The sequence below is a fragment of the Podarcis cretensis genome (genome assembly GCF_951804945.1).
Source record: "Podarcis cretensis genome assembly, chromosome: 12".
Classification (NCBI taxonomy): Eukaryota; Metazoa; Chordata; class Lepidosauria; order Squamata; family Lacertidae; genus Podarcis; species Podarcis cretensis.
This window is the reverse complement of record NC_137181.1, coordinates 30274715-30287869: the sequence shown is the minus strand read 5'-3', so window position 1 is coordinate 30287869 and position 13155 is coordinate 30274715. Positions and strand designations below refer to the sequence as shown.

Below are 13155 nucleotides of genomic sequence, written 5' to 3'. Positions count from 1 at the left end.
CCACCTTAAGACAATTTTTTTAAAGCTCTGCCCCAACTGCTTTAACATAATCTGAATATAAGGAAAGATAAGAAGTTGCCATTGTAGCAAAACTAAGGAAAATATACTATATTTCAAACCTATAGGGTGACTTCTCTTGTCCCTCCCAGGTGCTAAGAGAAATATCCATTTTCATCTCTGCCTGAAAACTTGGCATGCTAATACAGCATAAATGACTGGAACTGACTGGCTAAAGATATACATAGCAAAGAGTCTACCTTTGATATAGTGTTGGTGACTAAAACCTAGAACAGGTTTTTTAAAAAGCCAATAAAACACAAAACCCACATAATTTTAGTACAAGAGCTGTCAACCTGCCAGGTTACTCCGAGCTAGGTGTTTGTAAGAAATGACGAAGAGATCTGCACAACTCAAAAGCTTGCGTACACATGAGACACCTGTTTTGTAACTCTGAAGTGACGCTGAGTAAAGGAAATCGCCTTTTGTGGAAACCTACCCAAGACTACAAAAAATTGAACATTTAAAAAGAGGCGTTCCTCTGCGGATAAGGTGTTCGCTCTTTATAGATGAGAAGGCAACATACATTTATCTTCGAGCAGTCAAAAGAGTTCAGAGTTTCAGTGGAAAGTCTTCTCGAGACAAGTTCTGAAGGCACACGCACAGCAATAAACCTGAAGAACATATATTTAAGCCCACTATCTGAACAAATAGTTTGTACAGGTCTGGAAAAAAGAGTTGGTTCTGAATATTAGGTTATATGAGAAAGAAAGAAAAAAAGAGATATAAAGATTGGCGAAAGCTATTCCTCTCGCTCAATAAAGGGCAGAAAATAAAGAGTAAGAAGAGTAAAGAAAGACTTGGAATGAACAGCAGTGGTTGCTTAGCTGATCTCTTTAATACTATGAGTAAAGAATGATACGTTCCGTTTAAGAATCATCCATTGGTTCCTGGGTTCTGTCGTCAGGTGTTCCTAACAAAGAACTGTGATTTACACGGCACCATTGACTACCCTTGCGTTCGACACTCCCCCATCTGGTAAAAAGCAGAGTAGCTTATTTGGCTTTGAAGTTTTGTGTGCCGCTCTTAAGAGGGTTGTGGTTTGAGCCAGCCCCTTTGGGAAAGAGAAGGAGAGGTGGGGAGAGGGCAGACTTCTGTACTAGTAACTCTCAGCATGTTAAGTCTAAGCGGGTGTCACTTCGGAGAGTGGATACCTTTTTCTGCCTCACTTAAGATCTTGGGAAACCCCGAAAGGTTGGGACAGAAAAAGGAACAGCCTCTCTCTAAGCTTTGACACTGAGGATACTGGAAATCCCAGTTCGAGCAGCTGGCTGAACTATAATACTAGAATGGATCCCTGCTAGGACTTCTCCTTCCCATCCCTCCCTCCCTCCCTTCCTTCCTTCCTTCCTTCCTTCCTTCGTTTTCTTCCCTTTTGTGGTGATGGAATCTAACACAACAATCGTTTGAACACATAACTTGCATGGAGCCTCAGTGAAAAAGTTCCAGTGGAACTTGATTTTCAGAAGCACGCAGTTATCCGAAGCCTAACTTCTTCAAATGGAAGTAAATTCCCTTGGTTACAATAGGACTTACTTCCAAGTAAATTGATTTAGGCTTGGGGTGTTCGTGTGTTGCGAGGAAGCAAAACCTTTGGGCATTATTCATCACAGCTCCGAATAAGGGTACTCAAGATTTCACCCTAAACTATTGCTACCAAAGCAACAAACCAAAGCAGCAATGCCCGGTTTAACCTCATTAACAGATTATGCATAGTTGAAAGCAAGTGCGTGGATTTCAGCAGAACTTACTTCCAAGTAAAGCAACAAACCTAGGCTTTTAACTTAAGTAGGACTGGGGTGTTTCTATGTCTAAGAAGGCTACAGTGCTGAAAACACTTCTATGAAAGAAAAGTATTGACACTCAGTGCCCGCATACATCAGACAAAATTGAAATAGGCCCAGGAAAACTAGCATGTTTTAAGACCTGTGCCGCCCAATTCTGTGCAAGTTTACTCAGAAGTAAATCCAACAGTCTACAATGGGACTCACTCCTAAGTGTGGGTAGGATCGCAGATTTAATTTCAATTGGAAGTGTTTTGGATGGAGGAGCGCCTTGGTACCCCAAGACTAAGAACCAATCTACAAAGTGTAATTCTGAACTTCTGAGACCGAACCCGGAACTTCCGGCATCAACAGCCCTACCTAACAGCACCGTGACCCTGCTGCCTTTAGAATGGCAGGATAGATCCTCTTCGATTAAGATCAGACTGCGGCCAGCGATTGAACTAATGCAAACGCTACTGCAGCTCATAAAACGTGCGCGGGAGTCTGAAATCCCAAAGGAATATTTGGTCTTATTCACAACTCGGATAAGTTGACGCAATTTGGGCTTCAAACCTTGTTGAAGTGGGAGGGCTACATTCAAGGAAAAGGAGTGAAGGGACCTCATATCAGGGGAGGGAATGTTTGAGAGAGAAAAGTCCATAGAAGCCAATAGGACAATCATCTCCATCTTAAATGCACTGGCTTGGAGCTCTATTCCCAGTAACTACAAGCCAGAACGACCAGGACCAATGCAGTCTAGCTGCCAACCATTGTGAAGTCAATGGGATGTGCAAGCTCGATTTTCTCCGCATTTACACGGGAGCAAGTCCCATGGTTTGAGAATAGCCCACTTAACACTATGGGAGCTCGCTCCGATTAAATGAATGTGTTCGGGCGATTTATATGTGGATGGGCCTTTTGCAGTGCTTAGTGAGATAAGACGCCAACGCTGGAGAACTTCTGGGGAAGCCAGTCACACATTCAAACCCTCCAGTTCTTCCCCTTTAAGGGAGAGACTGGCTGTGTTTACTCCGCTCTCACATAGACCGTGCCTTCCCACCTTGCGTACTTGAGCCAGGCAACGCTGCATACAGGCTAAGTTTATCGGGAAGCCAGTGCCACTGTGTACTCTGAACCTGCCAAATGTCTTCGGTAGAACTTCTCAAAAAAAATATAAATTGGAGAGGGGAGGTGCCAAATTCCGGTTTATAGATTGGGTTGGCTGGCTGGCTGGAAGTGTCAGCAAGCATAGCATTTCCACAACCTCATATATTCACCCAGAAGCAAAACAGTCCCACGGAAGTTGGTGCAACGGCTGACGATGGGCAGGATCGAAGCTCTAATGGAGGCGAAATGGAACGTCGCCTTGTTAACTTGCGCATCGTATTGGGAATCCTCCGCCCTCTCGATCCTATGCGTAATAGCAGCAGCAGCAGCCCTCGATTAGCTCGCGTCCGTCATTGAGGCTGGAGATCTTGGTGGTAGTGGCGGCAGGGAGGCCGCCTGGCATTTCCTCCCATCAATCTGACAGAGCCAACTCAGGAAATGGCTGGTAATATTCATCGGGGGAGCACTTTCATTAAACGTAATTCATTCGACTTTCACAATAAATTGAGTGACATCCTTACGGCAGAACCTTTTTATCCTTGATGAAGTGCTTGCCAAGCTTTTGCAAAAAAAAAAAAAAAAGCGGGGGGAGCGAGGAGGAAGAAGCTTCCTCCAAGCAGAGTCGTCAACATGTCAATCTGCCGCATAAAAAATGGCTCAAGTCCTATTTACCAAGCACCCAGGGGGGTGCTTTAAATGCTGACTTACAAGAGCCGGTTGTGAGTTAAACTGGCTGGCAAATCACCCGGCGAGCTTCGCCCAAACTACTACTAGGAGGAAGGAAGGACGGGACAAGAGATCCTAAACGGGGTGGGGGACAGAGCTTGCGAAATCGGCGATTCCCAGCAAGGGGGTGACTAACCTGCTTAGCCTCTGACTGCAATCGCTAATAAGGAAAATGGCTTTTCTATTATTATTATTATTATTATTATTATTATTATTCAGTCTAGAGGCAAGGCGGGCTACACAAGGGCTGAAATGAGCATTACTCCTAGCTCGGAAGATTTAGCTAATCACTCAAATGGAGAGCTGCTGTCTCTGTAGAAGTAGGGACCCCTCTCTGAACATTCAAAATGGTTGGGGGGGGCGGGATGGAGAGGGGGGCTAGCCCAGCTCGCCTCAGTGCTCCTTCAGGTACCCGAGTCTGTGCTGATTTAGAAGAGAAAGAGGCGATGTTAACACACCTGGAAAACTACCCTTCCGCCCCTACGCCCCATTTTTAAAAGGTGGGTGTGAACAGAGATAACATCGGCTGGTCTTCGGCTGCAGTATCCCGGGAACTAATTCGGGAGTAAGTCCCACACCGAACACCGTGGGGCTTGGTTCCACCAAGTAACCCTATCAAGGCTCGAGCCGCTTGGAGTTTTACTTAGGAATAGGCTCCGTTGGAATCAGTGGGCCTATGCGATGGTGGAAGTTGGTCCACCCATATATATATATATATATATATATATATATATTTACGATAAACCGCTTGATTCCGAAGAGGGGGTGAAATAAGGTGAATAAGAAGACGTAAATAAGACCCCAAAGAAATAAAACTCAAAGAAAATGCTCCAATTTATCCTCAAAAAGAGACGGCGTTAGCGTGCTGGGGTGGTTCTGTTGACTGTGAGAATTTACATGGATTTCCTGGTATAAAAACAAGACATTGAGAGGATACAGAAAGAGTATATTGATCAGTTTAGATATAAGACAACCTGTATCCTACAGCATGTGTTGAGTCTAAATAGCTTGTGTGCACGTGTTGTGTAAGTAGGAATACACAATCACCATGTACCCTTACTCCTAGACAGCTCATTTTCTACATACGCATGCCTGTCTCCTGTTGCAACATTGTTCAAACTCAGAGTCTTCCTAGGAGATTTCTGTTCCTAGAGAATTTAAGCTGCGCCTTTCTTTCTTTCTTTCTTTCTTTCTTTCTTTCTTTCTTTCTTTCTCCCCAAACTTCCCAACACAAATAAATGAAAACAAATTGATGCCACCGTGTTGTGTGAGATGCCCAATATACAACCAGCGCCACGAGTTGTTTTGATCTTTCTTTTTCCACCTGCAAAGTACAGCAAATCGCTTCAAAAAGAAGAAAGAGCGGGGGAAACAAGCCAGTAATAGCCAAATGCTTTCAGCGCCAAGAAAAGAACAAAAAAAAAACCCTTTGAAAACCCGTGTAAAGAATGGTTAGTGGAGGACAATGCTTGCCTGGTTGGGGATGGTCTCCCTGCAGTCTGAGGGAGATGCTTACCTAGCTTGGAAGGAGGAGGAAGGATGGGCACATTCCGCCCTTAGGTTGACGTTTACCAGGAAGAAAAAAATGACCACAATCGAGGCCAGACTGAACAGAGCGACACCAACTCTAGAATCTGCAGCTGGGGAGCAGGTAATAGAGGCAGTCGCGAGTCTTAAGGCATTCTGAGTGACACCACCAGCAGCCCTCGACTTGTCTCTCACAGCACAACATGCACCTGGCTTTAGCAACAGGCCACCCCAAACGGCATGAATCAGGAATACGTATGTACACTTCATTCAAACCCTGAGGTTATGGGTAATCTTGGCAATTAATATAGAAGAAGGTACACGATTCTGCCTAGTGTTACACACACACACACACACAGAGAGAGAGAGAGAGAGAGAGAGGAGAGAGAGAGAGAGAGAGAGAGAGAGTCTCATACAGAGATGTGGAACAGTCAATAACCTAATACAGTCGAGTGTTTTCAAGAATGCACATTTCCTCCCGTTTCTTACACCAGTTTATGATTCTGGATCAGAAACCTCTTCCTCCCTCCCCCCTCTCTTTCCATTCCTCCCTCCCTCTGCCTCTCTCCTATGCAAACCCATCCGTCACCCAGGAAAGACCAGGTTCTGGAATGGACGTCCCGTTGGGTGGCCTTGAGGTCTTCGAGTCCAACCATGAGAGCTAAACGGAGTTTTGGTGTTCCTAAATATGTATGATAGGTGCGGTGCTAAACGCACTTACTCAGAAGTTTCACTTGAAGTCCATAGGGCTTACTTCCAAGCAAAGGTGTGGGACACACAGCGAAACTGGCTACCGCCAAGTCATGTTGGGGATGGCAGCTCAAAATTTGAGCATGGAGCTGAAATAGGGGTGTCGCTGGCTTCATTGGGCTTTGAATCAAGCTGTGGAGTAAGTCAGCCTCGGACGCACGCGCGCACACTCCTAAGTACAGTAATAAATGCAGTTTACCCCGACAGGGTACGTTGCTTCAAGGTTCGAGAGTGGTAGATACACGGCCTAAACTAAATGTAGGAGAGAGGAAATGAAGGACAAATCAAATGGTCTTCCTCCACTCACCCACCCAACTTCCACCTGTCCTTTCGCACCTTCCTGTGAACAATTAGCTCTGGAGAGAAATCTTTGCGAGATCAGGGGTTTATCGAGCGAAGAGGTCGGTTTGGGTGGCTTGGCACGATCAGCGTTTTTTTAAAAATCCGCGGTTCATTCACACGACCACACTGGACATCTAGAACAAAACAAGTGTTGTGTCAACCGACTCCTAAGGCCACCCCGTGCCAAATATGCGATGGAAAAGCACGCCCCGGTACTTTAAGGATTTGCATGCAATTCTCCGAAAAAGTGGGCCTTCCCGTCCCAAATATGTAGTACAGAAAGCAAGTTATTCTTGTGCCATTGGCAAGAGAAGCGATCTCGCTGTTTTAACCCGCTCTTAACAAGAAGATTTCTGGAGTGACCGGCGTGTGTCAAAATAGGAGGGACAGCGCCGCACCTTTGGCCAGACTTGGAGCCTATCCCGGAGAGAAATGTTCTCAGATATGGTCTCCGCTTTCTTTTGCCTACTCCCTCACCCCTTCAAGGAAGAAAAAAAAGAGGGGAGACGCTGCCACACACACACACAATGCTTCTGAAGCATATTGATCGCTCTAAACCAAAACATCGCCGACAGCCCAGTTCACACAAGCCAGCGCGCCGGTTTAAATCCCACGCAGATCAGCGATGCGAACGCACAGATTTAAAGCAATAATATGAATGAAAAAGTCCAACCGGTTTCACAGAAATTTGCTTTTTGTGTTTGGGATAGATATGAAAGAGTTTACAATCAGCTTGGAAGCAATCTTGAGTTTAGCCTGCGGTCCTATGACGGCAAGTCGCAGTGAAGTCAGAGGGATTTCTCTCCCAGTAAAAACGTGCCACATACTAGGATGCTTAAACGTATAATTTCGAGTAGTGTGTCTAGGACAGAGAAAATAGCATTGTAGATGTACAGGCACATTTTATACAGCCACACATTGCAAATAGATACATGTGTGTGCATTTCATATATGAAACAGATAGCATATGATGTGTTGTCATGCTCTCTCTGAATGTCTCTCTATAAACCGTTCTATACCTTAACCTGTGAGCTGTATATAGAACCTACATTATATTATCACATATCAGGGTATGGAGCGCATACATCTATTTATAGCTACTATATACATCACACACAAGTTCCATTCTAGGACTCTACTGGAAAATGTCCAGAAATGACATCAGACTCCAGTTGCCGTTTAGGAATTATTCCAGCGCTCCAATAATCCGTCTCATTCTCTTCCACCACTGGAAGCGTCAAGGTCAACCACAATATATATGACCGTCTGTGTTCATATACAGGCATGTTTGCTGCATAATTTCTTTGGCATTTTTAAAACTAGGGGGAGGGGGTAGACTCCAAAAACCCATCGGAAGAAAATTGGTTTAAGGGGTGGGGGAGGCCCCAAGATAAACAGCTCAGCTATTCAGCATACTCTTGGGGTTCCTATCGCCCAATTGTGTAAAGAAATCAGAAATATGTTTTAAGCTCCAAATACGTCCAAGTAGATATCGAGAGAATCGCGAGTAGGCCAAAAAACCCTTAAAGCTTGTTGAACGGGGGCCGTTTCGTGAATTCCCTTTAAAAAATCTAAAAAGGACAGCAGCGATCCGGAGAGTCACCGACAAAAGCATTCTTGGGTTTAACTGAATGCATATCATCCACCAGGCCTGTCCACACATTCCTAGTCATTTGAGTTCCGTCTGTTTCAGCGGTGACCTCTTGCCATTTTCCTGTTAGCAGGCGGAGTGGCCCGGATTCCTGTCCACATTAAATACAAAAGCACGGGCGTTGCACTGACTGACTGCAGTGTGGTTGCAACGCAGTTGACAGAGGTGGGGAACGGTGAGATCCATACTAGCTTCTCCCACGTCCTGCTACTGAGAGGTAAACGTATTCTTTTTTATAAAAAAAAGGGAAAAAAGTATTCCTATCGCCCGAATCCCCCAGAAACACAGATTTGGGATCCTGTTCCATCTACGCTGTGTTTATACGTCCCAAGCGTAAACCGATTCTCCATGAAAACGGATCTCTCCGTTTTCGCCTCCCTCACTCCATTTGGCTTCAGTTCTTACAAGGCGGTCCTATCCCGCCACCCTGTAGATCCATCTAGGAAGAAGCAAAACCTTCTAATATCAGGCTTAGCACAGGATAGCTAGTCCCTAAGAAAACTCAAGGAATATGCAGAGCAAGTATCAACGGGCTACTATCCACGGACTTGCAAATAAAGTCGTAGATCAGCCTGCGGAATCCTATACGAAGCCCTCTCTCAGCTGACAACCGCCCTAAACTGTTGCTGATTTTCAATTTGCATTCAGTCACATTTCGCATTGTTTTGAAAACTCTTTCTTTCCCTTCTTCTTCTTTCCCCCGCTTGCCAAATCCTGGTTGGGGGTGGGGAGGGAGAGGGGGGGCGAGGGAGAAGGCATTCAGGTAATGAAGTCTGTAACTAAACGGTAATTGAATCAGCATAATTTGCACACTGAATGGTTTTCAAATGCTCCCAGTTTACAATTAAAGGAGAATTAATGCGCTTGTTTTCAGCCTGCCGCGCATTAGAATAAATCCCGCGCCGTTGTTGCCATGAGTGGGAAAGTGCCAACAAACCCAGGGCGGGAGGAGGAAGAGGGGGAGAGAACCACGCAGCTTATTGATCTTGCGCCTGGATGGGAGAGATTACGTGTGTTGGAGTTCTCTGGCCCCCACCTATTTAAAAATAAATAAATCAGAGAGCGGTGCAATGGCGCCATGCGCGCACACAACACCCCCCCCCATAGGTGACCAAATGACCCTTTCAAGGATGCATAGCCAGTCAAGGCTTCCTAGGTCGCTGGCCCCCAAATAACATGGGGGGGGGTAGTTCTTGACATTGTTCTGCGGATCTTGGAGGGGCCTCCATCCTCACCTCTATGGGGGGGGCCGGAATCTGAATGAATAGAAACCAGAATAATGTTCTTCTTCTTAAAAATAAATAAATCCCCAAGACTTCTTGACTTCTAAACTGTGGCTCCGGTCTATTTGTAGGGGGAAGGCAGTGTTACAGCAGGTGATGGCACGCCAGAGCGCTTGTTCTCGTCTGCAAGGGCTGCCCCTGCGTTCACCTGCTTCCTCCCCAAGGTGTCCTGAGCGGGGCTGAGACTGGCGCGCAGCGCCCTCCAGCGGCCAAGAGCTGCAACCTCAGACCAATAGCGCAAGGAAGAGGCTTCTTACAGAGAGGGTAAAAAAAAAAAAAAAAAGAGTTGCCCCGGTTGGTTTTCAAGGTTTGTATGCGTGTAGTACCACACCATTTTTTTCAGCCAGCACCAGGCGCTTCTTTTTCATTATTCCCCGTCCTGCCTGATCCTAGACCCTTTTTCCAACCTGAAAGCCGATCACTCTCGATCCCCTTGCTCAAAAAGCAGATGACGGTCTCTGTGCTTATCTGTGGATCGTTGTGAGCTGGATCCCAGGAGGAGATCCCAGGTCCCCTCTGGTCATCTGTTTGTGCCACGGGACTGATTCAGTGGAATTTAGGTGGTTTGGTTTTACGTGGCCGGGGGGGGGGGGTGCGGTAAGTGCTAGGTGGTGTCTATACCTGGATGTTGACACCTGTGCATGACGGAAAAGCCCCCTAAAGGGTGTGCGTGTGCTGGCACTACAGTGACCGTGAGAGCGATCCCCTCCTCTCATCACCTGGATCGCCGGCGCCACCGAAAACTTCCCCTCTTGCCCCGAGGAGAGCTGAAGACACCTTGGGGCGCAACAACTGACCCCCCCCCCAGGGGTCACAAGGAGCTAGGCAGATAGAGGAGGTGAGATACCCACGACATAGCCCACGTTGTCACTTCACAGAGTTTATGATCGGGCAGGAAGGGTCCCTCGCGGATTTGAACTAGCTCTAGCGCGTGTCAGAGAGAGACCCCGGGTATTACACCTTGCTGTCTACACTGGACTTTTTTTTTCTTCTTTTTTTAGACCGCCGGCTTGGTCTCCCGTATGAACGGATGGAGCTCCAATTGGTAGATCGTGGAAGAAAAAAGTTTTGCCGGAGTTCTCTCTCCTAACCACCCCTGCCAAGCCCCGCTCGTCAGGCTTTCCAAGAGACGCTATGGCAACGTCCTTGAATTGATCTTCTCACCTTCTCGCACGCCTACAGTAAGGTTGCCAAACTTCCGTCAAACCCACAGTCACCCAAAACGCGCACTCCGTCCACCAACAAATGAATAAAAAATGGGAAAACACACCCCACGGGAGACGGAGACGAGGGGAGAAATCTGGAAGGAGTCTCTCAAGACAGTCTCTCACCCTTTGGCTCGGTAGGGCTGGACCCAGTGGGTCTACTCGTGAATAAGTGAGGCGAGCCGCAAGGCCTTTGCTCGGGGTTCTCCTGCCCTCCACCCAAACCAGCCCAAGTTAGTGTGCGGGGCGGGGGTAGAGAGAAAGCGGGAGGGAGGGAGGCTCCTTGCAAAACTTACCAGGTAGAGCGCTGGTTGCAACAGAAGCACCGCGTACCAGTACACAGGCTGCATCCTCCCAGCTCAAACTTCCACAGCGTTGCCTTCGCTTGCTCTTTGTTCCTCCAGGAACATAGATCCACCTGACATCCACTTTATAGAACCAGGAGAGCTCGCGCCAGCCTAGACCAAAAAGGAAATTATAGACTCCATGACCGCAAAACGCGAGGTGAGGGCTTCGAGGTGGGGAGAGAGAGAGAGAGAGAGAGAGAGAGAGAGAGAGCAGAGGGAGGGGCGCGACACAGACACACACACACGGACCCGGAGAGGGCAGGGAAGTGGGGGGGGGGGCGCTGAGCGATGAAGGTCTCAGATCAGAGTTAATCCATTTACAGGGCAGCAGAGGGCGGGGTGAGAAGGGCTTCGCGCCGCGCGGGCCAAGCTACTACCCCAAAGCTGCGGAGTGACTCCGGAGCAAGGGAGAGGCGGAATGACAGGACTGGGCAGGGGCGGGGTGGGGGTCCAGAGCTGACTGCTTATTCTTGTAAGGAAGATGGGGACGGCTGGTGCATCATCGCCAGCGCAGCCACCCCAGATATCAGAGAGAGAGAGAGACTCACACGCAGCCAGGCGCGTGGAAAGTAAAGGCGGAGGTGGCGGGGGGGGGCGAGGGATGGAGCTTAGTCTAGGGTCTCGGATCAAGCCCCAGATCCAGGCTCCAGGCAAAAGGTGCCCCAGAGGTGCCAAGGGGTGCTCGGGCGCGCACATACGCCTCCTTCCCGCGCCCCGTCTCCGCGCAAACGCGCGCGCGCACAGATCCCTCGCCAGTCTCCCAACTCCCGTCTCTGCCTCTGCCAGCTCGTCCTCAACCCACGGCGGAGCTCCCAGCACCCCGCCCCTCGTTTCCTTCCCAACAAAAAAAAGGAAGGAAAATCAGATCCGATTTCCTTCCTCCCCACCACCCACAAAAACAAGAGTAGACGGGGCTACCTACTGCATGGAGGGTCCGAAAGCAGGCGCCGATCTCTGGCAATAGTCCATGGGAAGAGGAGAGGCGAGGAAAGGGAAGCAAGCAAGCTACAGGGTCGCGGCAGCAGCGCCCAGGGCTGCGCGAGGATCCCCGCCTCGGCGCGGCTGCTGCTGCTGCTGCTGCTGCTCCATGCTGTGGCCAGCGGGGTCCCGCGGAAACCGGCGCCCCCGCGGAACCAGCCTGGGCAAGGGAGGCCCCCCGCGGACGGGCACGGCGGCAGGAAACTTCGCCAAGGAGGGAGGAGAAGAAGGCGGCCCGGGGCGCACGACCGCTTCCTAGCGTCTCTGTCTTGGCACAGAGGCAGTCCGGGCGTGCCGAGCGATTTGTCTCTTGCAAAATAAATAAGAAGAAGGACTTCTTGGCTAAGCGGGAGCTGCTCCTTGTTGCCGCCTTCTTCTTCTTTTTAACTTTGGACAAGGGATCAAGCAGCCCAGCTGCAAAGCCCTCGGCCGATCATCCCTTCCAGGGCAAAGCGAGGCTGCAGAAGGAGGCCGGCGCTGGAGGAGGAGAAGCGCCGAAAAGCCGCCTCGAGCGCTGTCCGAGAGTCATTCCAGCTGCGAGGAGGAGCGAGAGAGAAAAGAAGAAGAATCGGCGAGACTTGCGAGAGAGGCAGCCGCGTCCCAGCCTCTCCAAGTCCGACCGGCTGGCTGGCTGGCGACGAATCAGAGCCGTGCCAAGGCGCGCTGCGGCGCGCTGCCCTGCCGCTAGGGGGCTCCCTCCGCACGCGGAGCTCCGCGGCTGCGGAGGGAGGAGGAAAAGGACGCCCTGGCAGGAAGGAGGGAGAGGGAGAAAGAAAGAGAGCAGGAGAGTTTGCGTCGCTTCCCGCTCTTCAGCGCGCACATAAACACACACACCCCGTCCAGGCTCCGGCTTTCTTTCTTTCTTTCTTTCTTTCTTTCTTTCTTTCTTTCCTTCCTTCCTTCCTTCCTTCCTTCCTTCCTTCCTTCCTTCCTCTTCTTCAATAGCAATTAATATCCCATGAATATGAATAATGACGTCGCCCTTGGCTCCCGCACAAATAATAAAGCACTTGAAAGGCGAGCTTGATGCCTTCGGATGGTTTCCTGGAGATGACTGCAGGGGCTGCGAGATGGCTGGAGAAATGTAGCGTGAAGTCTGGCACCCGAGATAAGAGAAGTTGGGTTACAGGGCCAGGAGAGAGAGAGAGAGAGAGAGAGAGAGAGAGAGAGAGAGAGAGAGAGAGAGGGACTGCCTTTTTTTCCAGGGCGGGGCGGGAATTGAGAGACGGTGGGACGGAGGGAGTGAGCACTCGGGAATTTGGATTTCTGCGAGCACCGACGTGTCGCTGCCCTCCCTGTAGCACACCCCTCCGTTGGGCTCAGAGGCCTCCCCTAACTCGCTTTAACTCCGCGTTAGTTACTTCGGAATCATTACCTCGCCTGCTTCTGTGCTCCGCTCAAGCCAGGGAGATGATA

General features: G+C 49.1%; 1 protein-coding gene across 3 annotated transcripts in view; it reads right to left on the bottom strand.

Annotated features, from left to right (window-relative positions):
* Positions 1-12920, bottom strand: part of NXPH1 (neurexophilin 1) — a 178703-nt gene extending 165783 nt beyond the window's left edge. Inside the window, exons 1-2 of one of the 3 annotated variants that reach the window (XM_079948190.1) lie at positions 11680-12920; positions 10711-10872 (exon numbers count right to left, since the gene is read on the bottom strand). In XM_079948190.1, coding sequence (XP_079804316.1) covers positions 10711-10764 — 54 coding nt within the window. In that variant the 5' untranslated portion in view covers positions 10765-10872; positions 11680-12920. Of the gene's footprint in view, positions 1-10710; positions 10873-11309; positions 11508-11679 lie in introns of those variants that run through there. The other 2 variants (XM_079948189.1, XM_079948191.1) reach the window with 2 other exon arrangements.
* Positions 12921-13155: the final 235 nt, after the last annotated feature.